The sequence below is a fragment of the Rattus rattus genome, chromosome 5, assembly GCF_011064425.1.
Source record: "Rattus rattus isolate New Zealand chromosome 5, Rrattus_CSIRO_v1, whole genome shotgun sequence".
NCBI lineage: Eukaryota > Metazoa > Chordata > Mammalia > Rodentia > Muridae > Rattus > Rattus rattus.
In genome coordinates this window covers 119,056,538-119,083,517 of record NC_046158.1, presented here as the reverse complement: position 1 = coordinate 119,083,517, position 26,980 = coordinate 119,056,538, and the positions used below count along the sequence as shown (strand labels likewise).

General features: G+C 44.1%; 2 protein-coding genes across 3 annotated transcripts in view; one reads left to right on the top strand and one right to left on the bottom strand.

The window, feature by feature from the left end:
* Positions 1 to 1,050: 1,050 nt before the first annotated feature.
* Positions 1,051 to 26,980, bottom strand: part of Ism1 (isthmin 1) — a 77,981-nt gene continuing 52,051 nt past the window's right edge. For both annotated transcript variants that reach the window (XM_032904301.1, XM_032904302.1), the window contains exons 3-6: positions 20,113 to 20,377; positions 14,334 to 14,477; positions 9,299 to 9,388; positions 1,051 to 2,618 (exon numbers count right to left, since the gene is read on the bottom strand). In XM_032904301.1, coding sequence (XP_032760192.1) covers positions 2,101 to 2,618; positions 9,299 to 9,388; positions 14,334 to 14,477; positions 20,113 to 20,377 — 1,017 coding nt within the window. In that variant the 3' untranslated portion in view covers positions 1,051 to 2,100. The remainder of the gene's footprint in view (positions 2,619 to 9,298; positions 9,389 to 14,333; positions 14,478 to 20,112; positions 20,378 to 26,980) is intronic.
* On the top strand, positions 10,357 to 11,450 carry LOC116902027 (L-lactate dehydrogenase A chain-like). Its single transcript, XM_032904303.1, is given in 2 exon segments — positions 10,357 to 10,369; positions 10,372 to 11,450. Coding segments are annotated over 2 exon segments (990 nt in total). The 5' UTR covers positions 10,357 to 10,368; the 3' UTR covers positions 11,361 to 11,450.

The following is a 26,980-nucleotide window of genomic DNA, read 5'->3' as shown; positions in this document are numbered from 1 at the left end:
CTTGCTACCTGGCTGAACTTCCCATGTACCTCGCCTCCTCCCTCTTCCTATGGAAACTGATCAGCTCAAAAGCGACATAGTCTATTTCCAGCCAGTTCTCTTTTTGAAGAGTTTTTTTGTTGCTGTATTACAAACCAAACCCTGTCCTCTGATACATGGGGAATTTATTCTCTCTACAGGTTCCTTTAGCATTTCTTCAATGTGAATAAGACCTTTAAAACAAGAGTTGTGTGTGTATGTGTGTGTGTGTGTGTGTGTGTGTGTGTGTGTGTGTGTGTGTGTGTGTGTCTTCAAGGGTGTATGTGTACCATGCATTCCTGGTGTCCACAGAAGCCAGAAGAGGGTGCCAGATCCCCTGAAAATGTTACAAATAAGTGTGAGCCAACATGCGGGTGCTAGGAAACGAACCAAAGACTTCACAAGAGTGGTCAGTGCTTGTGATTACAACAGAACCTTATCTCTCCAGCAGTGAATAAGACTTACTAGTCTTGTCATTAGATGCAGAACCTAAATACAAATAATTTCATGGGTAATATCTCGGTAGAACCTTGAACATTATAAATTCTGACATTCAAAAGCTGTTCTGTAAGAACATACTTTTACCAGGAAAACTTGAGTGTGTGGTCAAGAGCACCAAAATCACCAGGGATACAAAGACACCAAAGCAGCCTTTCCCAAATGGCATGCCTAATATAGTTTATATGTTCTGACCTCTGGTTTCTCTCCTCTGGAAAAATAATAACTTGCATTGTAAGTAGTTCTGCTTATTATTCGTGTTCCTTTGTTTTGTTTGGAAGTAGCCTTGCCCATCTGAAGTCTTGCTCTAGCTTGATTTTCTTAGTTCTGGGTGAGAAAAAAATATGTGTTTTAATTAGCTTGAGCTAGCTGGGGACCGGAGAGATGTTTTGAATGCTAAAGATGCCATGATTTACCCATAAGTCCATTTGTGAGTCCTTTATTCCCACCTAAGTTGAAGGCTTCTCCTCATGAAAGTCTTGCTTCACTTGGAGTAGTTACAATATTTGGATCATAAATCAAGGATACAGGTAACACATTTTATTATGATTTTTATTATATATCTCTTTCCCTGGAGTTTTGCAAGTAAAAGGTTGCATAAGAACCAACTCTTCATCTGTCCTCAAGTTCTATCCCACAAAAGTGGATCATCTCATAACTGCATGTTGTACAATAGCCAATGACTCAATAAATACTTTACAAAAATAATGCAGTTTTTTCTTAAAACATAAAAAATTAGTATTTCCCAGACTTCAGCTCCCATGACCCCCTTTTATATTTATTTACTGGGAATAATATTTATTGGCGGAGAAAAGTTGCTCTATTAAGATAAAATAGACAAAGCGAGGCACGTATTATTTTTCAACTTGTTTTGCTTTTTCTTTGGAAAGTGCCACTCCTGGCTTTACGCCTGAATTTCCTTCAGTCTTCTGAGCCTGTTAAGACAGAACAGAAATGCTACTGCTGGGGCTCTTCAGTACCATTATGCTGGTCACTTACTTTAAAACCATTTAAAACCCGTGCCTTAGATTCTACACATTCACTTACTACCCACCTGTTGGAATCTGTGACACCAGTAAGAAGCCCGTGACTAAAGAACACCTGGTGTAAGGTGGGTGTTTTACTGCTCTGATGCATTTCCAATGCAAAATTCCTTTTCTCGTAATTCCCCTGTGTCCTTTTCCTTTTGAACTCTTTCAGAAGCAATTAAATAATTTTTTATAAGGACAACTCCAGAGAAAAGGTTAAGCTTAAGTCACATTTGTATTAAATAAGTTATATATAAAAAACTGCTTATAATGTTTACAACCTCAGTCTCTGTGTTCCTATGCACTGAATGGAGGTGGGAACAGACTCATACCCACTCTAGCTCCTAGGTGCCGCTTCCTGCCCACACAGCCATCAGGAGGACTTCCACCATGGTATGTAGGTACTGGGCATAGCAGTCCTAAGACCTGGTGCATCACCATACTATACTTACAAAAATATTCATGTGGAATATACAGATATACAAAAATGTGGAAAGAACCAGGTGACAGTTGGCAGATCAGTGCAGTGCATTTGTGTCTCCAAAGCAGTGGTGCTTTAGTACTCCCTGGCTTCTTGGAACTGTTTAACGTAGTCCTCATCAGAAGGGCTCTCTGTGCACTTCTGTCCATTATTGGGAGGCCTGGCCTCATTATATCTGCTCCAGTCACCCTTACAGATAATCCAGGGCAGAACATCCACTTTGTAGTGGAGCTCAGCAGAGAACTCGGTGCTGATGAGATTGGGTGTGCCTGCCCCTTTGCCCCTGGTGATGAGTTGCATGTTGTCCCCATAGCAACAGTGCTGGGCAGCCAGTGTGGTACTCTCTAGGGACAACATAGAGCGGATGCAGTATCGAGCAGTAGGCTTGTAGATCTCTAGTTTCTCTTTGGGCCCGCTAGCATCCTTCCATCGGAAGTCCTTGCGCTTGATGCGGTCAAAGATGTCAGCTGTGCTGTAGGCCACCTCAGTGGGGTAGGAGCAGGGGCAACTGGGCAGGTCATTGATCACCTTGTGCATGTACTTCTTTAAGAACTCACTTTTGCAGCTCATCCATCGCTCACAGCTGTCCATGTCTGAAAAAGACCAAAAAAAAAAAAAAATCTCTTAGCACATGCTAAACTTTCTGGAAGTCTTAGCACATGCTAAGCTTTCTGGATGAATGACTCTTACATCAACAGTGTCCTCCATTAGCATCAGAGACTCCATAGGTACCCATAACCACCAGCATGGCAGCCATTCTCAGCTCCCCAGAACTTGGCAATGTTATTTATAAGACATTTTCCCAATACTTCACTTCATAGCATGAGACATTTTCAAACACAGAACAGCAAAATTCACTGATTGAATGCCTACCATCATTCCATCTTCCTTATTTAACTGTCGGTGCATTTGATATACCTTTTAAAATTTTAATGTAGAAACATGTTATTATCTCTCAATTTAAAGCATCTTCAAAAAACAAAACAAAAAATCCAAACTAAACCAGATCTCAACAACAACCCTCCCCCCACAATAAACCCTCAGACATAAAACAACAACAAAAGTATAACAGATAACCATGGACTAATTCTGCATCCTCACAAAATCAGAGAGCTGTATTGAATTTCCTATGAAGGAGTACTATGGTAGAAAGCCCTCAAAGGACCATTTGTAGAGTTGAGTTTATTTTGTTTCTGCCACTCACTGAGTTGTTTAAAACATAATCCACCATCCAAATGCTGGGCCTTAATTATCGCTATATGCAAGTTCATAGGCTAAGCTGCCTCAGAGGACCTGAGAGTGTGACTTGGAACCCAGAGATGGCATGTTTAGGTTTTAAAGCATTAAGAAAAACTTGATTAGTTGCAAACCCTTGAGAATTTATGGATTCAAATTGTATGTTGGTCAAATACTCCCTTTATTTGGTTATAGCTTGGTGGTTTTATTTTTTTTTCTTTTTTGGGTGTGGTTTAAATTAGTTTTCTTGGTTTTGTAGGTTTTGTCGTTGTGTGTGGTTTTTATTTTTTGAGCTGTAACTTAAAGTTGGGTGGGTAGGAAGGCGGAGATGATCAGGAAGGCACTTGGAGGAAAGGAGGAATATGATCAAATATATTTAAATTTCAAATTTTTTTAAATAATAATTATTTATGGATTTTAATGTATATATGTATGTATGTTTGCATGTATGTATGTATGTATTTGAGACAGGATTTCTCTGTGTAGCCCTGTAGCTCACTTCATAGACCAGGCTATCCTTAAATTTAGAGATCTGCCTGCCTCTGCCTCCTGAGTGCTAGGATTAAAGGCATGTGCTACAACACCTCACTATGGATTTCAATTTGTGCCTTTCTTTAACAACTGAAATTTGAAAAGTGCTATTCTTGCATTGGCCCTTGGGAATAACTTGTTAGGGTGTAGGTAGATAGTGTCACTCTACTTGGACAGGAGAGGAGGTTCCAGGCTAGCCTAACCCCTGGTTGACCACTCACAGTCTTTCTCGTAGTCCTTCAGTTGTTTGGGTCAAGATGAGTGTATGCTTTAGTTTGGTCTCTATCAGACTCTGAGGAGATGACAGTAGAAATGGACACTGGGAAAATGATAGCTAGATGGGAGGGAATTTGATACAAGGTAGGGATCAAACAGATGGGAGGAATAAATAGAGTGTCTCTCTATAACCTGAAAACTCTTCTTATGATTCCCACTCAATGACAATGGCATACTTAGAAAATACTTAAAAACTTAAGCATATAAGCCTATAATCCCAGCTTATCTAGAGGTCCAAGCAGGAGTATCACAAGTTCAAAGCCTGCTTGGTCTACAGAGTAAGTTTAAGGCAAACCTGGCATAAAGAATAAACCCAAGGCTAGCCTGATATCAAAAGGTGTCCAAGGCTAGTCTGGGCAACTAAGTGAGACCTTATATTAAAATAAAAAGTAAAAGAGGGTTAAGCATATGAGCGGGACCAATGCCGGACCTTCAAAGAACTTTGTCCTGGAAAACAGAAGTATTAAGAATGTTTGCCCTCTTCCCATCTTTATTTTCCTGAAACCCCCTTTTACATTGGATTTAGATGGGATTCGTGGATGTTCTGTCTCCATTTATGACTGATAAGTTCAGACACAGACTTTCCTTGTTTTGCTCATGATCAGCTGAACTGGGTGCCCACACTGACCTATCAGAACTGAATACATGTTCATCACCCTTCCCTAAAACCCTCCCTTTCTTTAAGCTCTGCTCCTCCCAAGGCTTTGCCCTTCAGTCTGCTGAGCTAACACACAGCTTTCCCATCAGGATTCCTTCTGAAATTAGGTTGGCTCTCCCGCCCCAAGGACAGAACACCTTTAGATCTGCTGTTCCACACCGCCACACTCCTATCTTATTTGTACTGTAGTAGTGCCCATCAATAGCCAGTATATTGATGGCTTGGTCCTCAGCCTGTGGCACTACTAAGAGGTGATGGGACTTACAGAAGATAACAGTATGTGCAGTTGATAGACATCTTGGGATGACAGTCCCGTTCATTCTCTCTTTTCCTTCCTGGCTACCATGAGGTGGACGACATCCCCCATCACCTGCTCACTGCGATTTTCTGCTTTGCCACAGGCCCAAAGGCAGCAGGCCGCATTCCATGCACTGAAACTAGAGGCCAAAATAAATCTTTCTTCCTTTTAAGTTGTTTTCTCTTTCAAGTTTTTTTTTTCCCCACAGTGACAGAACACTGACCAACGCATGCACCACTGGGTTCTTTCTGGCTTTATTTACTTCTCCATAAAAGAAAACCCTGTTTGCCTAAACCTAGACATTCTTCTGTTGTTTTTGAGACAGTCTCACAGCGTGTCCCAGGCTAGGCTGAAGTCACTTCAGCCTCTGAAAACGGGGATTACAGGCATGTACCACATAATACTTGGCTTGCTTGTCTTTAAAAAAAAGAAAGAAAGAAAAAATAAACAAAACAAACTGTAAACAAAACAAACCGAAAACAAAACACTTCAAAACTGAAACAGCATGTTATTTCTAGTAGGTAAGTCCAGAATAGTTCTGAGTACAAGTCACAGCATGCTGGTCATGAGCCATGGTAGGGTTGGTACTGGCCGGATTTTTTCTTCAGAGCTCCTAAAAGAGAGTCTCTCTGTGTACCTTGCTGACCACCTCCCATCATCTGGGTCAGACTTGCCCTGCAGGCCAATGAAGGAGCATGGAGGAGCACTGCTGTCTGGTTCTCCGAGGTCCCCTCAGCTGGGCAGTCCCTATTGGACAGGGCTCAGACTTGTCTGATTTCCGTCCTTCCCAGCTCTCCTTTTCTCCTTTGTCAGGTGTCATATGGTCACCTTGCATGTCCATTCCAATCTGGTATGTGCAGCACTTGCATACACACACACACACACACACACACACACACACACACACACACACAGGGGGAGGGGAGGGAGGGGGAGGAAAGAGAAGAGAGGGAGAGGGAGTTGGAGAGGGACAAGAGGAAGAGGGAGGATGACTGGGTTGGGGATGAGGATGCTTTCTTTTCCTCCAGAGTAGAATGCACAAGAGAACAAGGTTGTTAGGTATCATGTGATGGAGATCCTGATTAGTTTAGTGTTGTTCAGAGATCCCTAGGGAACCATAGCACTCAGTGAAATATGTATCAATTGGGCTGTGCAGCAAGAAAATTGATCTAGTACTGATTTCAATATGGTATACCAATGATACGAACTCAGGAAAAAATATGCTTGGTAGTAACAGCAGGTTGGATCAAGAGAAGTCAGAACTGTTAGACTCCCGTGCCTGTGAAGTCTGTGGGTAATGAGAGTAAGGTAGAAGCCACTCCAGTCATTTTTGGGTCAAATGCTTGGGAGGCTGGGGTGTTATATATGGGATCATATGGTCAGGATATAGGGTCAGCTGGGATGGGACATGTGTCCCATCAGTTAGATGGGGAAGGGGGAAGATAGGACATTGCTCATGAGTCCACCCAGACCTCTGGTATAAGATTAAATTCTCACCTTAACCTGGCTGGGGTAAAAGCCCAAATTCTTATCAGCTTTATAACAAACCATTTCAACTTGCTGGGCTCTGCTGTCCAAATGTCAAGTTGGCATGGGAGTAGGACTTCCCCAGTGAAGTTGGGATGGAGTGTCAGTGGCAGGGGATGTGAAGCGAACTGCATTGTCCTGGGTAGGGTCAGCTGGCATGCATACGGGCTTCTTCTTCTTCTCTTTTTTTTTCCTCTGAGCTCTAGAATTTCTCAGCTTGTCTTGTCTGTACAGTCACTCAGAGTGGGACAGTTCCTTTCTGGGTAGTACCTGGGAGGTCACAGGCACATCTTGGAAGGGCAGGACCTTCAGAAACAAACTTCAGGAAGCCTGGGGAAATGACATTATATTTTCCCAGGTGGGAGACTACTGCCATTCATGTGCCTATAGAACATTTGCTGACCTATTTTCATTTTTTAAGAATGTACTAATTCAGGGTGTTCAGTGTGATGGGCATGCATGCATTTGGCAGATAATTAAGTCACTGGATTCTGCAGTCTTTTTGTAAGATGCACTCCTGCCTCATGCCATTTTGTAGATGAGAAAACTCAAGGCAGTACTAGTTCTAGTAATTTGACCATGCGGCAACCCAGTGTTTCCAGTCTGCTTTACTCATTTTCTGTTTGTCCTTCTAGGTCTTCATCCCATTATGCTCTTGTCCTGATACATGTGGACTACATCAATAGGCTTTTTACCCCTGCTTTCTGATTAGATAGCCCAAAGGGAGGGCCCATCAGTGGATCACACAGAGGGAAGATGGTGAGCCTAGAATGTTTTGCTAGCTTCTCTCTCACTGCATGTTATCTGTATCCTTTGGGGAGCTGGGACTATGGTCAGGTGGCTCTCCCTCTGAGCTATGCTTACTGTCCCATCCATGTTTCAACAGATCAAGAATAGTAAGAGTTCTCCAGTGTTGCCAGTCCTGGGTTTCCATTTTTGGTTTAAATCAACTCTGTTCATAGTTTTAGAAATGGTCTCTCACCAAATACACACAAATTGCTTATCTACTCAATTCAGTTTTGCCTGGACTCTGTTGCAATAGGCCTACTCAGTTCTGGTATCCTTAGCCATGCATTGGATGTGGCCTTAGGCCTTGCCCTATAGAAAAACGTAAAAGGTACTTGCCTGTGAAATGTGATAGGGGGAGACAGGAGAAGTTCTCTGTTCCCCAAAGACCTCAGACCTTTAAAGTCAGCTTAAAAAAATCCAGGGAACTGTGCTTGCAGAAGGCTCTCTTAAATAAATACAATTTCATTGTGTGTGTGAGGGGAGGGGTGAGGTGGAGGTCCTAATGACACAGAGTTTCTAAACTGTCCTGAGCTTGGCTTACAGACATGTTTGAATAGATTTTGTTTTAAAAATAAATTATTAGCAGGCACTGTAAAAATCAAAGTATATTCTAGCTAAACCAAGATCTGGGACCTGTCTTGGAAAATCAGCCTGACTGGTTGGTGTTCACCTCTAGGTGGTTAAGGCGTGGCTGCCCCCATCTTTCAGAAAAAAAAAAAGTTATTAGTTCTTTGAGGATTTTGTACAATATATTTTGATCACACTCACCACCCCACTCTTCCAGAGCTTCCTAACCATTCAACTCCCCCACTTCTCCCATGGAGACCAATTTGTGTCATCCAAATGTTCGTGGCTATGTGGTCTTCAACTGGACCATGTTCAACACGCCAGAGGCCATCCTCTTAGAGAAAATTGTCTTTTGTCACAGCAGCTTTCCACTGTGGCTACCTTCTCAACTGGGGCTGGAGGGATGAGGCACAAGGTCTGCCCCACCCATCACTGGTGGTGCAGATGCTGATACTGTTTACCATTTTTGTTTGTTTGTTTGTTTTGTTTTTCAGAGGGCTGGCATTAATTTTTTTTTCATTCTTTGTTTTCTCGACTATTCTACTTAAACCCTTGACTGACTCCTATAGTTCTCTGAGAGAGAGAAAATTACATCTCAAAATAGTTAGGCTAGGAAACTAAAAGGGACTTAGGACTGCTCCATTTTGTCTGAGGAGGTACAGCAGACTTGAGATAACAAAAGGATTTTCAGGGATAAAAGAAGTGGGACGGAAGGAATCTTGCTCTTCTATGACACCGACAGGGAACCAAGGGCGAATGTGCTGAAAAGCCAGCTTGCACCTGAAGGGATGCTTCATGCTGTGTTCATTCAGGCTGTTGCTTCTGAGCCAGCACTTTCCAGCAGAGAAAAGAGAAACACACACACACACACACACACACACACACACACACACACACACACACACACATGCACATGCACGCACACACACACGCGTACTGAGTTTTTCTTTTAATAGAAAAATTTAATGGAAAATTCTTGCAATGGAAGGAAGCATAAAATATTGAGAGAATTTCTTTCCCCCTTCCTTTCCTCTGCTGGAGACTTCATTTTACTGGATGTTCAGTGAGGACAGATGGGTAGTGAGCTTTTTTTGTTTTTTTTTTTGTTTGTGTTTTTGCTAGGGGGAGGGTGGGCTCCAGCCTGTCTCTTAGGAGGCTTTGCGAGTTTCACACAGAGGTGTTCTGTGTCTCACTTAGTCTGGTGTGAGGAGGGATGAGGCTGCTCTCTTTCTTGCTTGGAGTCTGTTCAGTGAGCAAGATATACATTGGGAGCAGTGGACCTCAAAGGGAAAATATGAAACATGTTCATGGGTCCAAGGATGGCACTGAAAGAGAAAAATGAATCTCCAAAAGCACTGAACCAATATTTGGATTAAAAAAAATGCTCTTACCAACTTCAAACAACTTGGTGGCATTAAACTCCTCGCTTCCCGCAAGTAGACTCACTTCAGTGGCTGCTGTCCTGAAAGTGTCTTCAATTCCTAAACAAGAACAGAACAAGAGTTCATTTTCCCCTAGTTATATGGAAAAATTCACCTTCTCTCCCACCAACCAAATACAAAACAAAACACCTGAACAAAGCCTTTCTGTATTCATCACTCCTCATGGGTAGAAATTTGCCAGCAGAGGAAACAGTAAAAAGCAGGTAGCGGTGCATAAAACATATTAAAACCCCAGATACTATTCACAGCTCGAAATCAGATCCAAATGTGCCTGCATGAGTCCCACGGACAGCCATTTACCTTGGAGGTGAGGGGTAAGGCTTGGTGGGGTGCTTGTAGCTGTCTGGTGAGTGACAAACTGAGCCTGAGACAGCAGACTGCTCAATACCTTCTCGTAAATGGCCAACTGTCTGGTTCTAAATCATTACTGGCTGTGTGTACCTGGGCAGGACGTCATCTTTGTGTGCCCCAGGATTCACTTCTCTAAATGCAGATCTGACACCTCTCCTTGCAGAGTCAATCGAGTTACATGAGCGAAGTGTGGGGCGAGTATCTCCCAGAAGGGGAAGTAGAAGCGTGTGTTTCCTGCTTTGTTAATTTAGTTCTGTTCCTACTGATGCTTTAGAAAGGCTGCACAGAAGGCCCCCTGCCCCTTACTTACTCTAAGGCACTGAACTTAGTTTGCTGCAAACGTCTCAGATCCCTTACATCTGTTAGGATTGTCACATCTAACTCAGCTTCCTTACAAACAGGACTTCTGCACAAACTAAATCGTGAGAGAAAGGAAAGAGCAGAGGCTGGTAGCATTATTGTTGGGGAATTTTGTCTTCACTGCTGGGCATGACTGGATGTCCTTTAGGAGATCACTCTGATTTTACAAAATTGACCTTGGGATGTGGTTATAAGAAACATTTAGGCGAGCTGGAGCCACTGTCGCCGATCTCGCGCATGATACTGCTGCTGCTCGCCCGTCGTCCCCCATCGTGCACTAAGCAGTCCCAAAAGATTCAAAGTCCAAGATGGCACCCTCAAGGACCAGCTGATTGTGAATCTTCTTAAGGAAGAACAGGTCCCCCAGAACAAGATTACAGTTGTTGGGGTTGGTGCTGTTGGCACGGCTTGTGCCATCAGTATCTTAATGAAGGACTTGGCTGATGAGCTTGCTCTTGTTGACGTAATGGAAGACAAGCTAAAGGGAGAGAGAATGGATCTCCAGCATGGCAGCCTTTTCCTTAAGACACCGAAAATTGTCTCCAGCAAAGACTATAGTGTGACTGCAAACTCCAAGCTGGTCATTATCATGGCGGGGGCCCATCAGCAAGAGGGAGAGAGCCGGCTTAATTTGGTCCAGAGAAATGTGAACATCTTCAAGTTCATCATTCCGAATGTTGTGAAGTACAGTCCACAGTGCAAGCTGCTCATCGTCTCAGTGGATATCTTGACCTACATGGCTTGGAAGATCAGCGGCTTCCCCACAAACAGAGTTATTGGAAGTGGTTGCGATCTGGATTCAGCTCGGTTCCATTACCTGATGGGAGAAAGGTTGGGAGTTCACCCACTGAGCTGTCACGGATGGGTCCTGGGAGAGCATGGTGACTCCAGTGTGCCTGCGTGGAGTGGTGTGAACGTTGCTGGCATCTCCCTGAAGTCTCTGAACCCAGAGCTGGGCACGGATGCAGACAAGGAGCAGTGGAAGGATGTTCACAGGCAGGTGGTTGACAGTGCATATGAAGTGATCAAGCTGAAAGGTTACACATCCTGGGCCATTGGCCTCTCCGTGGCAGACTTGGCTGAGAGCATAATGAAGAACCTTAGGCGGGTGCATCCCATTTCCACCATGATTAAGGGTCTCTATGGAATCAATGAGGACATTTTCCTCAGCGTCCCATGTATCCTGGGACAAAATGGAATCTCAGATGTTGTGAAGGTGACACTGACTCCTGATGAGGAGGCCCGCCTGAAGAAGAGTGCAGATACCCTCTGGGGAATCCAGAAGGAGCTGCAGTTCTAAAGTCTTCCCAGTGTCCTAGCACTTCACTGTCCAGGCTGCAGCAGGGTTTCTATGGAGACCACACACTTCTCATCTGAGCTGTGGTTAGTCCAGTTGTGTTGAGGCGGTCTTTGGGAAATCTCAGTTCCCACAGCTCTACCCTGCTGCTAAGTGGTACTTGTGTAGTGATAACCTGGTTAGTGTGACAGTTCCACTGTCTCCAAGGCACACTGCCAACTGCGTGCAGGCTTTGATTACCCTGTGAGCCTGCTGCATTGCTGTGCTACACACCCTCACCAAACAGGCCTAGGCCAATGAGTTCCCAGTCAGTCATAACCTGGCTCCAGTGTGTAAGTCCATCATGCATATCTTGTGCATAAATGTTCTACAGGATATTTTCTGTATTATATGTGTCTGTAGTGTACATTGCAATATTGTGTGAAATTAAGATCTGCATATGGATGATGGAACCAACCACTACCTTGAACAGTGATTTAGTGTGTGTGTGTGTGTGTGTGTGTGTGTGTGTGTGTGTTATGTGCATTTCAGTGCCAGAGAAGGGCAGAAGAGGGCATCAGATCCTCGGGAGCTAGAGTATCAGGTAGTTGTGTGAACTGCCTGACACAGGTACTGGGAACTAAAGGGGCAGCAGGTGCTTTTCAGCCACCAAACCACCTCTCCAGCCTTCAGGGGTTACAGTCTGATCATTACCAAACCTACGAGATCTTGTCTATTCATTCCATAGTTACTTCCAGCAAATCAGAGATTCAACAAACCAAATAAGAAAGGAGACCCTGCTAAAAGTAATCACTCCTACCCAAACGGACCCTTGAAATGGGCACCCTCTAAAGCAGAAAGGCTGAAAGACTGAAGTGGGCAAGGACAGATGAGAAGAAATGCATGCATGAGGGGTGCTGGCTGCATAGTTCTTAGTGGTCCTGGTACCCAAGAAGGAAACAAGCAAAATGGCAGCAGAGAGGACCCTTCCCCTCTCTTCCTGAAATCCACATCTCCTGCCTTGGCTCTGGATCCTAGCTCTGACTGAAATGCAAGCCCCTGTAACTCAAAGTGAAATTCTGCCTGTGTTTGTGTGTGGCCAAGCCAGAGACCGCTTTTCATGGCAAAGGAGAAAAGAGTTAAGACAATGGATTCTGGAATCAGGCATCATGAATTCAAAATGCACAAATATCATTTGTTGCTGGGGTCTCAATTTCCACAAGTGCTAAACAAATACACTAATAAATTTCCATTGCAGGGGGGGGCAGTTTTAAGGATTAAATAAAATTGTGTACCTAAAACCATGGAAGTTTGATTGGTACTTAATTACCCAGAGCACTATTGTTATTTCTTTATGACTATCTTTTTCTTCAACTCTTTAATCTTTACTTTTCTCCCACCAGTCTCCCCTTCATTCCCTTCCCCCTCCCTCCCCTCCCCTCTCTCCCCTCCCCTCTTTTCCTTCCCCCTCCCTCCCCTCACTTCCCCTCCTCTCTTTTCCCCTCTCCTCCCTTCCACTCCCCTCTTCTCCCTCCCCCCAACCTCTCCCTTCCTCTCTCTTCCCCCCCCCCATTCCCATCCTTCCCCCTCCTCTCTCCTATTCTTTTTTTTTCTTTCTCTCCTTCCTTCCTCTTACTTTTTGCTTGGCACGAGTGCTCTAACCCAGGGTCTCACATGTGGGTAGACAGCACATCATGCCACACCCACATCCCTAGACAACCTTCCTTCTCTACATCCCAATATCCTTTTGACCAATTTCTTCATATACTCCTCCTCTTCTTCACATTCTTTCTGGGTGTCATTTCCTCCTAGCCCTGTTATCATTTACAGCTTTGTTCCTACAGAGCCAAAACCCACTTGTCAGAATTCCACCTCAGCTCATTGCAATGAGCACAGGGAAAATTGTGAGAGGCAAGCCGTCTGTAGGGCTGACCGGGAGCCAGGGCTACCATTTCTTACATTTCAACCCCATTTTCTTCTCATGCCCTTTGCCAGTATACACCTCATTCCAGTCGCTCCTCTCCCCTCTCTTTAGAAATCCCTTTGTGCTTCTACTCTTGTTTTGATCCAAATGTCTCTGGATTGAGAATAGACTGTCTGGGGTAGAAAAAGGAGGTCTAGTGTACGGGGATCAGATTTTCTGTCTCTGAAATTTCTTTTAGATGAAGCCACTTGGAATGTGTGGTTTCTTGAAAGGGCCCAAGATATTATTGTAGGCTGGGATTCTGGTGGGGAATTGGGAACACAGTAAAACTATAGGCCAAGGGAAGATAAGCTTTGTGCAAAGGATCAGGAAGCACACAGTTTAGGCTCTGTGGGCCACTCATGGTCCTGGTTGCCTCTGCTCCTTCTCTGACGCCTCCTGTTTGATACTTCTAACAATGTAGGCATCTGCACCAATAGGCCATAAACTACATTTTGACAAACCATTTTAACTTTGACAACCACAGTCATAATTATTGTTTAGTCCCAACACGATCCCTCACCAAATTATCAATGTACTTTAATTTTCAAGGTACTGATATTATAGTATAAGGTCACAATTAAATGCTAAATTGCCCCAGTTTGTTCCCCGGGAAGTCTTGGGCAACTCTCAGTTCTTATTGACTGGGCTAACTCCATGGTTTTCCTGAGAATGAGAATTCACTCATGCTGGCTTCCTTATCAGAGGTAAGTATCTGTTTTCCGATGAGTTTTTCAAGTCATGACAATCCCACATCACAGGTTTAAACTGACCAGAGTCCCTCCTTCAAGTTAAATGAGGACAAGACGGCACAGCATTAGTCACGGACACTGCATTTGTACTTGAGACTCAGAAAATCCATCTTCTCAGCCACCGAGTCTATCAGCTGTCTCTAGCTGTCCCACTCTAGTCAGAAGATTTATGAGGAAGCAGTTACCTTTTAAGTAATTTCTCCAAGTCTTAGAATATAAATGAAAAAACAAAACAAAACCCCTTTCTTTCCCTTGAACTTGGAGTCACAGCTCCACAATTACCTGGGCAGTTTGGACGGTCACAGGTCCTGGATTCTGTGGCAATGCATGCATAGCCACAGGAACGGGTCCGTTTCTGATTGCCATTTCCACAGGTGACGCTGCAGACAGACCAGAGACTCCAGTCACCCTCACCGTCTGTGGAATCTGGAAGGGAGGCAGGGAGATGGTCATCATCCCCTCCTGAAGAGTTCCCAAGTCTCCTGCTCACACCGCCTGCTGGCTGCACAGTCTTCCACTTCCAGTCGTTTTGCTCTTGAAGGGACTGGGTCCAGCCTGAGCTCACAGGTTCACGGCTGCACATTCACTTTAGAGCTCAGCTTTGGGAAGACTGAGAGGATCGCAGCACTGGGACATCCCTTCTCTCCTCGTGGGTAGGAGAGAGGGGGGAAGAGGAAGGGAGAGAGGGAGAGGAGAAAGGGAGGGAGAGGAAGAGGAATGGGGGAAGGAAGAGAAGGGGAGGAGAGGGGAGAGAGAGAGAGGAAGGGAAATAGGGTAAGAGGAAGAAGTGGAGAGGTGAGGGGAGGGTTCTACACAATATGGTCTTACTTTGACCTTAAGGTCCCCACTGGCTTACAATCTAGTTTGATCTGGTAAATCCAACCATCATGAAAGAAGCTCAGGCTAAACAAATTTACCAATGATGAGATATTACCAAGAATGGAGCCACATGAAGGATTACAAAGACATTCGACAGTGTAAAGGAGGTTCCCAACCCTTTCCTATAGAAACTGAATGTAGCTGAAGCCATCAAGAGTAGAACTACCCAGTGGTGTGTACTTCCTAGGGCCCTAAATCATAAAAATATAATAACTGCTATATTTTCAGGTGCCAATAATAGGATAATTTGTTACAGAGTAGTAAATAACCAATGTATTAATAATAAAGGCAGAAATAGCCTTTGAGGTAATTTTTCAACATATGGCCAATGAATATTAGTTAAACTCTCACTATATATCAAGCATAATTCTAGTTATGTGGGATATATTGTTAAGAATAGTTTTCAAGGCTCCTCACCATGGCAGAATAAACAAATAATATAAAATAGTATATTATATAATATATTAGAAGTTATGAATGACATGGGAAAAGGAAAGTAGACCACACTAGGGGGGCTTGGAGTTAGGCACATTGTCAAAATTGGATTTCTCTTCCCAGAAGTAAATGTTAACAAAAGTCCTAGGATATGGGGCTTGTCCAGGGTTATCAAGTTAAGAGAAAGGGAAGCTTGGGCTATAGCATCATGCCCTTGCTCTCTAAAACACAGCTCTTCTCCAGTAACACCACCCCATAATTTCTCCTGGCTTATACACAGCTTCCAATAGCCTTAGGGCCTCTGTGAGTGCCAAGCATGGGGCTCCAGTCATGTACCTTGAAGGGATGGGATAACCTTCATTCATAATAGGTTGTGGTGGTTGCTATTACATAGACCCAGCAAGAATGCTCTTCACACGTTTTCACCTGAACCCTGGGTCCTTTGCCAGACGCCAAGACGGTTGTTGACACAGTGCTCACTCTGAAGGCATTTCAGACTATCACAGGGCTCCTGAGTCTTCTCCACATACTACTTAGAATTGATGTGTGTGTGTGTGTGTGTGTGTGTGTGTGTGTGTACAAAACATCGTAATGTCCTCTTCCCTAATTGAGTGGAAAACTGTCTCATGCTGTACCTACCCTCTGAAGCATTGTCCATCTCTATCTCCCTCCATCAAACTGATTTTTTCCAAACTTTGATTTCTTCTAAGAAACAGTTTTCCAACCACACAGCCAAACAGATGTCTGGAGCTTATGTTTTACATTAGGGAACTGGGCATCATCTTTCCAGTGTGACCCTCTCAATTGTCTCCTCTGAGACATCTACCCAGCATGGCTGGATAGTCAAGTTGCTTCCAGAGGGAGAAAAGCCTGAGACAGAATAGTCACTGCTCCCTCCCTCCGTTTTCGGACATACACGGACCGATTGCATGATTGCATGTTTGTCAGTGAGGCCATCTATGTGTAGAGAATTATATTACATGTATACACACTACATTTTATCCTGCACACAGAGACAGGGCTAGACTTTGTTAGAGGGAGCAAGAAGAGGCACAAGTAAAGAGTTTTGTATTTTCACAACATGAAAAGAGAGAGGGTAAGCTTGAACAACAAACATTAAGACATACAAATAGAAGCCATGTCACTAGTGGAGGGAATGGCTGAATAAGATAAAATCCTGTGAGTGGAAGCATTGCACTGCTTGCCTTTATAAAAGGAAAAAAGCACCTCTGCTACCAAAAATCTCCTATAGCTTTTCCTTTTCATTTCAGCGAGGGCAACAACTTGTGAGGGAACATCATTCAACTTGAGGTCTTAGCTCACACTGAGGCCCATGTCTGAATCTTTGCATAAGCTAGATTTCTCCCTTTAGTTTTCTAGATCTACATGACTATATTGGTTTCCTTTTATTGCTATGCTATAAATAAACTCAGGGGAGAAAGTGATTTATTTCATCTTATGACTCATAGGGAAGTCCGCACAGGAGCTCAAGGCAGGAGCTTGGAGGCAGGAACTGAAGTAGAGAGCAGGAGGAGCACTGCTTCCTGGCTCATTCTACATGCCTCGCTCAGCCTGCTATCTTAATTAATCCAGGACCACCTCTGCACGATAAACTCTCCCACATAAGTCAGGAAATGCCCTTACACACATGCCCACAGGGCAGTCTGATGGAGGCATTTCCTCAGTTGTGGTTCTCTTCTTCCAAGTCAACTCTAGCTTGGATCAATTTGACAAGAAGCACCGTACAATGACTAAATGCTAATGCTGTATTAAAGTGTATGAGAAATGATACCCATAAATCCTTTCTCCATGTCCATTTCCTTGGTTACGCCTTTTTAATGTTGGTTCTCGACTACATGATTTTCCTCAATCAATGGGATGATGGCAAATAGGATGCAAGCAAAGGCCTGAAAAATCTCTAAGCATGTAGCCTTGGCCTATTTTAGCTAGAGGGAACTATTTTACTACCATGTAAAGAGCCAAGAGAACTAACTCCAGGAGGAGAGAGGCTCTGGCCCTCTCTGCACTCCTAATTGTCTAGCTGAGCCTCATCATTGCTACTGAGGTCACCAGAGGCTGTTCAGCTCCATCCAAGTCAGCCCATCTCGGACCAGATGAACATTTCAGTCAATCTGCAGATTCCTGAGGTAGAACCTTTCTTCTGTTGTTTGAAGTTGCTAAATTGAGATCTATGTTCCGTCTCTTTCGTTCTCTCTCTCTCTCTCTTTTTCGTTCTTTCTTTCTCTCTCTCTCTCTCTCTCTCTCTCTCTCTCTCTCTCTCTCTCTCTCTCCCTTCCTTCCTTTCTTTTTTGTTGAGACATTACCTAACTATGTCACCTGTGACTGGCCTCAAACTCATGATCCTCCTGCCTCAGTTTCCAGAATGCTAAGATCTCACAAAGTAGTTTCTTCCAAACTCTGTTAAAAACACATCCCAAAAGTCCATCCTAAAATATTATCTACAAGCAGCCATAAAGGACTTCATCTGTTCTATCAGCTGGTGGCTTCCTTCTCACCCTTAACTGCTCACAGATTAGCCACATGATCAATCGTTTCTATCGGGGAGTAATCTCCTAGGGAGATCTTTATTGTCCCGAGCTTCTGTCACATACTGGTCCAGATCAGCATCCAGCAACGGCCTTTGAGGGGATTCCTGTTACATGAGGCCAAAGGGAAGAATAAGGATTTCTGGTTGGAACACGTCTTTCTGGGGGAGAAATCCTTTCTGTTTTAATGCCAGATTAAAGAACTTGTAATATATGTAAATCTAATCTGTGACGATGGAAACACATGTGAGGACAACGTAAGTCAGCGTGACTTGGAGTGTGGTTCAGAGCAGAAAAGGAGCCTCAGCCTCAGTGATTACAAAGATGACAAGAACAGGCTGTCCCTGAGAATATTTCTGTGGCATTTTGACAGCCCCAGTGACATCAAAGAGCTCAAGAAGGGAAGACAGTGCTCTGCATTGCAATGAGGTGAGAGCTGCTGTCCAAAGATGCTGTTTGGTAAAATCTTCCTTTTATAGTGTTGGGACAGTAGAGCTTTGCAAACCAGTTCTAGTGTAGGGGGCACTGAATTGACTGGAACTTGTCTGGAACTGGTCACTTGGAAACAAGAACCACAAGTTCTGGGTGTCTGGATGAGTCTGTGGCAGGAAGAATTAAATTCCTTTTATGGGTGAGGTTACTGAGGCTTATCCTAAAAATTATGATACCTATGGATGTTGACACCCTTCAGACTCAGCACATCTGCAATTGCATCTAAAGTTTATCTACTCCCAGTATATCCCACTAGCTATTCTTATATTCCAACAACATTGTTTCTGGCCAAAATTAGCCTTCCTTTTTAAAGGCACAACTAACATAACGTTACAAAGAAAACTCCATGGGAAAAAAAATCATGACAAAAATATTCTGCTAAAATCAGATCATTACAAGTTAGACAAAAGAATTGAAACTTAATGACGGTGTGATAATTGGTACCTATCCAACTTCGCTATGGTCAGTTTAGGGCATGGGAAAGTACTGTGGGTAGAAAAGGAGTTGCTTGGATCTCTGAAATGTTCTGCATCATCCTTGTATCTGAACTCTTCTGTTGCTGTGATAAGATACCATGACCAAGGCAACTTAAAGAAAAAAAGAAGTTATTTGGGGCTTCCAGTTCCAGAAGGTTAAGAGTTCATGATGGAGAGTCCATAAGTGGAGGTGGCATGTGGCAGGTGACAGGAGCAGCAGCTGAGAGCCCATAAACAGGAGACTGAAAGAGGACACTAGAGGGTGGTGGCTTTTGTAACCTCAAGTCCGTCCCCAGTGACACTTCTCCTTCAACCAGTCACACCTCCTAATTCTCCCCCAGTTACCAACCAGGGACCAAAATTTCAAGTTTCTGAGACTTCTAGGGGGATTTCTCATCCGAACTACTACCTCCTCATGTATTGCTTGTTCCTTGGTCTGCTGATAGGGAAGCCATAAGGACTTCACAACAGGGCATCTGTAACACAGCAAAAATCCATTTGAAGGAAGAAGAAGAGTGGATGGTTGCGGAAGCCTGTGGATCTGAGATCCGGTCACCTCATCTCTCATCTCAACTAAAGTGAAGAAAGAGTTTATTATTTTAAACTCATTGAATTGGAAGTTTCTCCTGTCACCTTAAGTCTCCGTGGTTCCCCAAACACAAACCTAGTAGTCTTACCTTAGGGTTGTTAACATTTAATGTAGAGAAGGGGAAGCTGGCTTTTACAACCTGTGATGCAACTTGTTCATTTGGATTCTGAAGGACCACTCTACTGCTAATACAAGGCACGACATAGCTGCCTGGTCCCAGGAAGCAACTGCACACATCTCTTTAAATAAACTGGTTTTCAGCATTCTTTCTTTCTTTCCTTTTTTCTTTCTATCTTTTCTTTTTCTTTTTCTTTCTTTTTTTTTTGGTTAAAAAAATACAGGGAAGGTGATTTAATGATTTATTCATCTTTAAAAATAAAATGAAATTTTGGGAAAGACAAGACAGGAAAGAACCCCAAAGACCCTAAAAAAAAATCTCTTAAGTATAATTCAAAAATTATACTGTTTCAAAAAAGATGTGGCTGCGGGTGGCTCCATGGGGCTTCTGTGAAGACAGCCTTTATGAGGTATGCCTCAGAGAAGACTGAAACCACATACTGTAAACTGGGTTTTGCTTGGCATGTCTGTGAGGCCTTATCATCCCCATCGCCTCTCCTGTTTATATTACTGGGTAGGGAACTCACCATACTCTGGCTGCTCTTTGGTTTCAAAAGTCCGGTGTCCTGGGGCTGGATGGTCCCATCCTCTAGGAACGCTGAGGAAGTTGCTGTCATCTGAGGTACTGTCATACTTGTCATCCTGGTCCCCACTGTTCGTCCTGGCCAAGGACAAAGACCTCTGCCACCAGGCCCGCCAGTCGGGAGCTGGGAGTGACCAGCTGGGTTTGTTCTCTGGATGCTGATCTTTTTCTGCTTCAGAGTCAGGGCCATCGACCACCTCTATGGTGACCTGAGGAATTCAGAACGGGCCAGGTCAATGAGGAACTGTTAGCCTCAAGGAAGAGAGAAGGTCTGAGAGAGATGAAGGAAAGGTTGACTGGATCCCTTGTGAAAGAGAGCTGCAATTACATGGTGCTAGGGAACAGAAGACATCCAGGAATGGCTCACATGAACTCCATGACCAGAAGAAATATAGCCTCAGATAGGCAGAGGCTAGGCATGACTAGGTTCTTAGTTTACTGGTGACTAAATGGTCGAGAAGCCTTCCACTGAAAGACCACTGCCTATGTTCCTGAGGTGCTGGCAGAACACCACAGCAAAGTATAACTTATTGAGGAGGTGTCCCGCCAGGCACTTTTCTAAGTGCTCTGTCCACGTGCTTCTATCAAAGTCCCACAATTCACATCCCTGCACACTTTCCAAGTGGAGTCCATTTTAACTCACTGCCCTCTGGGAATAGCCTCAGGACTCCCTTGGACCAGGTGAATGGAAATAAGTGACATTCATTGGGGTAGGGGAGATGATTTAGGGAGGGCTGGGAGATGGCTCACTGGTCCATTGCCCATTGAATAACTGTGAGGACTGAACTTCAAATCCTAAGCATCCACATAAATGCCAGGTGGGCATGATGGCTTGCTTGCAGTCACAGCTCTTGGGAGGCAGAGACAGGGGCACTCGCCAAAGCAAACGGGCTAGCTAGCCTGATCAATTGAATTGAAGAACTCTGCTCAAGTGAAAAATCCGGCCTCAATACAAAAAAAAGTAGAAAGTGTTTGAGGAAAACACCAGCAATGACCTCTGGCCTGTGCACATATGTGTACCTGCACATATAATTGCACCACACATATGTGAACATGCAAACACACCGGCATTCACACATGCACACATGCACACTTCATGCATATGCATATGTAAAAAAAAGTGTACTGAAGCTGCCATAAAAGTGTATTGCAGCTTCCTTCTTCTTTTCCTTAAAATAAAATATTCTCACAGATATGTAGGGAAGCCCAGCCTTGATCAATGCATAAAGACAGACTTGATAAAGAGAAAGACTGGGGCTGGAGAGATGGCTCAGTGGTTAAGAGCACTGACTTCTCTTCCAGAGGTCCTGAGTTCAATTCCCAGCAGCCACATGGTGGTTCACAACCATCTGTAATGGGGATCTGATGCCCTCTTCTGCGGGGGGGAGAGAGGAGAGAGAGAGAGAGAGAGAGAGAGAGAGAGAGAGAGAGAGAAGACTGTGCTTGTGCTGTGTGGGTGTGTGGGAGTGACTGTATGGATCTTTCAGTCCTGGTTGGGTCACCCCCACTGATACCACATGGAACCCAAACAAGCTCTCTTGGTTGAGTTCTGTCACAATTCTGGTCCTAGAGGACCATGAGCAATCCAATGGTCATTGCTCCAAGATATTGGGTGTTATAGTGATTGCTTTTCATAGATTAGGGGAACTGGCTCATAGATGTTGATGGGTGGCCAAAAGTCATAGGGCTAAGAAGTAGCAGATGAGGAGAATACGGGTCCAGAGCCCTTGTTCTTAATGTCACCCATGCTGCCTTTCAAAAGTAACTGATAGATGTTAGAACCAGCTCACAGGACTGAGGGAGCTGAGAGCCTCAGGTACTAGGGGCAGGGTCAATGCTATAGGACTTACATAGATGTGAGTGCAAGGCCCTCAGGACAAGGCTTTGCCAGCTATGATATTTCACTCCTCCCATTGTTCAGCCCCAACAGCAGGGTCAAAGCACCAGTCCCTGGGCTATGGTTAGAACTTGTTCTCTGGATTAATGAAGCCTACTTTTGAAATCTGTCACAGGTCTGGAAGAACATAGCGTCTTGGCTCTGAGAGACAATCAGCGTAGAAAAACCTTGTTTAAAAATTAATAAAAGACTCATTGGGTTCCTCTGGCCATCACATAGTTCTTGCAACACCTCCTGGAAGAGTTACATGCACATGAATCAGAAACACGCACTCCAAGTAATCAGCGCAAGATGTACTGGGCAGATGCGATCCCAGTTTTGCCCTGACCCGACATCTGAAGAGTTGCTAAGATACTCTGCCAAATTGCACTGGGGTGTGCCCATCCTTGAGATAAACAGCTTGGGGATTGTTTGAATCATATTCAGCCTGACACTTAAAGAAGCTGCCAAGTCAATAGTGGACCTAGGCTTGAGATCTAGATATGGTTCAGAGGATGACTCTAGATCCCATAGGATGCTGAGAATGTGTCAGGCCAAGTGCATCTATCTCCTCTGTTGTGGGATGCACAGAAGGGCACCATGAACTTTATTTAGCTCATGCTGCCACCACGGCCTTAATCTGTGAGCATCTCTTGCATTCTTATAATTACGAAGGTTTTATGTAATTCAGCTACAAATTTAAAATTAGGAGAAGAAAAGAAATACAACACACATGCTCTATCATTGTTGTTTGGCAGAACGGACAGTTGCTAGGGAATAACGACTCCAAGGCTCCCCATGGAACCTTGGAAGGACTAGAGAGTAAAGAGCACACTGCTGGGTGGTGTATACAGAACTTCCATTGGGAGGATGGGCAAAGCAGAGCCTTTGAACACATAGGCTTTCTCCTTTGAAGCCCCACCCCCCTCCCTCTTCCTACCGATAGAACTACTGAGCTGCAACAATTGTCTGCAAGGATATTAAGGGTCTTGGAGGAGAAAGGCTGCCAAGAGCTAGGGGAGCCAGGCAGGCAGGCAATTATGGTAATGAAATCAGTCTTTGAGTAGGAGATAAGGGAGGACATGCCCAACCGTTTGGGTCCTCCGTTTGTATTCAGACCAGAGTCAAAGGGATTGCTTAAACAGAATGTGCCCTGCAATTTCTCCAAGCTGGGAATAAAAACAATTTCATGTTTCAAGCTATTACCGTCAATACGATTTTTTTTTTCCTCCAAAGTTGTTGCTCACATCCAAACAAAACAGAATCCTTGCCTGGCGAAGCAATGGGTAGCAAAATAGGAATTTACTCCAAAAACTATATCAATGACTGAATCTCAACAGCTTCGAGGTTTCTTTCTTCTCTTTAATTTCTAGCCACTGCCCCAAATGAATTACAAAACCAAACAAAACACAAACAAATCTTAGGGCCCACCCTTCCCCACAGTCAGCAATGTGGAAACCTCAGGCTGATATCAAAAGGGGAAATCTAATCTTGAACCTGAAATTTTATAGGCATCCAATTAAAAAGACGAAACAAGCATGGCAAATGCCTTCTCAAATGGCTGGGATTAGTTTTCGTTTCCTGTTTCCCTTATTCTATTCGGGCATTTTAGAGTCAGGGAAACCTTTGGAAAGATCTCTTGAGCAGTAAACGTGAATGCACTGGAGATCCAGAGTGAGCGCAGCTAACTTGAAGCCGATAAAGACCCTAGATCTCTCCCTCCTTTCTAGCTCGATTATGCATCCTTGAGGTCCCTTAGAATACCCAGTGTAAGAAAGAGACTTTTTTCAAACGCTCCAGGCCAAGTGTAAGACAGAATCTCTCAGCTCCAAGGGCTATGCAAAAGTAGGTTTCAACTCTGTCCACAAACCTGATCTGCTTTTTTGTTTTTGGTTTGTTCGTCTGTTTGTTTTGTTTTGGTTTGGTTTTGGTTTGGGTTTTATTTACTTTTTGTTTTTTGCCCAATAGTTAAAAATTGTATTAGAAACAAACGCTTTGTTCTTGTTCTGCAGAGCACTTTCTATAGCAAGACTAAGACAGTCCCCAGTGTAATTGTTAACAAGCCATGGCCACCAGGAATTTAGAAGTTGTGTTGCCACAGTGAGCGGACTGGGCCTTTCGCTCCTGCTGCTCCTCTGAGTTCTGTGAGCTGAATGGACCGAGTAGATGGATGCAGGTTATAATCTTCCAGACAGAAAAAGGATTCCCTCAAGTGTACAGAACATCCAGAAATATGTCTACAGCAAAGGTTTTTGCTGCCCTTCTTCCTTGATAAGTTCAGCAGAAAGAACACAAAATAGACCAGGGAGACATTCACTCCTCCTGTCTCAGACCTAATGATGCTCCAAAGAAACTGTGGTATTCCCTACATAATTGCAGTTAGTGCACTGGGATTTGGAGCAGTGTGTTTGCCCAGACGTCATTGTCTGTTCTACAAAATTTAGACTTAATTTTCAGGCACAGACTTGGCTTAGGGAAATCATCTTCCCAAGGTAAATGGCAAAGAAGGCATAGAGACAGTTTTCAGATAAATCTTCTGACTCTCAATTAATCTTTTAAAATTTATTTATTTATTCTCCCTCCCTCCCTCTCCCTCTCTCTCTCTCTCTCTCTCTCTCTCTCTCTCTCTCTGTGTGTGTGTGTGTGTGTGTGTGTGTGTGTGTGTGCATGCACTTGTCACAATTTGTGTGTGGAGATCAGTGGATAACTTTGTGGAGTGAGTTTGCTCCTTCCACATTTATGTGGGTTTTGGGTATTGAACAAAGTAGCGCCTGGTATCTAAAGTAAGGGCCTTTGCTTGCTGACCTAATTATCTTGCTGACCTAATTATCCCCATAGATGCTTTTCTGTCCTCCTTATCTGTATTATCCTCACCAATTGTATCTATCAGTTACAGAAAGCTTATCATACGCATAACCCTGTGCTAAGCCCTTATAGGAATGATCTCAACCTCAGAGATTAGATGACATAGGTGATTGTAGGTAGAATTATTACACCAATTTTATAGATAAGAAAACTGAGGTACAGAGAAATTGGAAAACTGGCCAGGGGCTACAGAACCCAAGCAGACTGAGGGGTGGAACCAGATTCCAAACTCGGCTCAGTTTGACTGCATAGTTCTTGATAACAGAAGCCCATGAGAATCTCAGCTCTCCAGGTTGGTTCCCACTGGCCCCTTGCTTCTTATCCAGGGCTCAAGTATTCTTGGCTCTTACCCAGCCAGACTGGCCATTTTAAAAGTATTATAGATACAGGAGGGAAAATCAGAAGTAGAAGGAAGTAAAACCTTGACCAGTCCCTCCGAGTATATCTTGTACCACCCGAGAGGCCTAGGGCCATGGAAATCAATCTGTGGAGAGAAGAAATGTCTGTGGGTCCCTGTGTTTAAGTCTCTCTCAATGGGAGCAAGGAGAGAATTGTATTGGCTGAAGTGGATACTGACCTCAGGCTGGTTCAGCAAAGGGAAATACTTGGTTGTAAATAGCTACTGTGGCAATGAACTGATGCGGCAAGTCTGATAATGAGTTTATTTTGGAATTTTTGTCTTTATTATCTGACCATCAACCAAAGAGCAGAAACTCAGCCAAGGGCAGTGAAGTTCAAGTCTAAATTGTCCCAGAGGATTAGCTCTTCTTTCTTGAATGATTTTCTTTTTTCTTTTTTTAAAGGAGAACCTAATTTCTTATGTTGTTTAAAATCTAACTTGGAGATGCAGCTTAGCGATCCAAGGCTAGTTCTTTCTATCTGATGTATTATATACAGATCCATGTGCAAAGATAATACTACCTCCCCCCACCCCCAACAGCTGCAATCCCATGCTAACATGGAGCTTAAGTCACTCGAAAGAGAGGCTGCCTGACTTATGGCATAGATGCTGTGAAAAGGCAGATGTTAGGCTTTTAGGAGGATTTTCCACCCTGAAAGTCAGAAGGCGCAAGGGACATGGCCCTCTGCAGAAGCTTAGGAATGCCACTTTTCAGGGATACAAACATTTTGAAAGGAGAGACAGGATCCACCCCAGGAGGTTTGGAGTTGCAGAGGGGTCTGAGACAAGCGTATTGATTCCTGCTAGGCTCCTGGGTCCCTGCTGAGGCGAACTAGATGGGCGTATGGGGCAGGTTGCCCAGGGTGAGAGCCTGGGAGGCCAGAGGATCTGGCACCAGAAGCCTGCCCACCGGACACACCTATTCTCACACCACTAGCCAGTAGAGAAATGCTCAGGGAACCATGGTAAGCAGCAGGGCTTTGTGCGAGCCTGGCTGGGCTGGGTTGAACCAGTGGCTTTCAACAAAAGAATAATGCCCTAGGCCCAGATGAGAGCTGCCAACCAAGAAATCATTACCCTCTCCCCCTTGGGAAGCACCTTGTATTCAAAAGGACCACCAGGGAACTGCGTTTACTCAAGTGTAGTGGTGCATGGGACTGTACAGGCTAATGCTGTGCATATGAGCATGCATGCTATACGCGCACAGCTTTTAGGAGGAAAACGTAGTTTTCTTTGCGGCAGAATGCCTGCACGGATTTGTTATGTGAGTGGGGGTGGGCTCAGTTTTCCCCAGGATCTGTGATCCTAACAGTCTCTGTACTGCTACTGTCCCCCCTTAACATTTAAGCAGTACTTTCAGAGGTATCAATGGTGCCTGGATAGCGATTAGGCATTTCCAGACTGATGGAGAAAGAAATAGGACCCAAGAAGTTTGGCACCACCCGCCATTTCTTACTGGGTGTACAATGCTACCTAATAAAATTTCAATGAGCTAAAAAACGCACAGTGTTCCTTTTTCCTAAATCCAGCATTCTCTTGTAACTTTACACTCACAGTTCTTAAGTCTAGTTCTCCAATAGCCCAGGCTCAAGACCCTCCCCGATTTCCTGCCTCTGGGATAAAATGCTAGCCATGGTCTTAGGTCCCTGGAGGTGAGGGCAATTGGGCCCA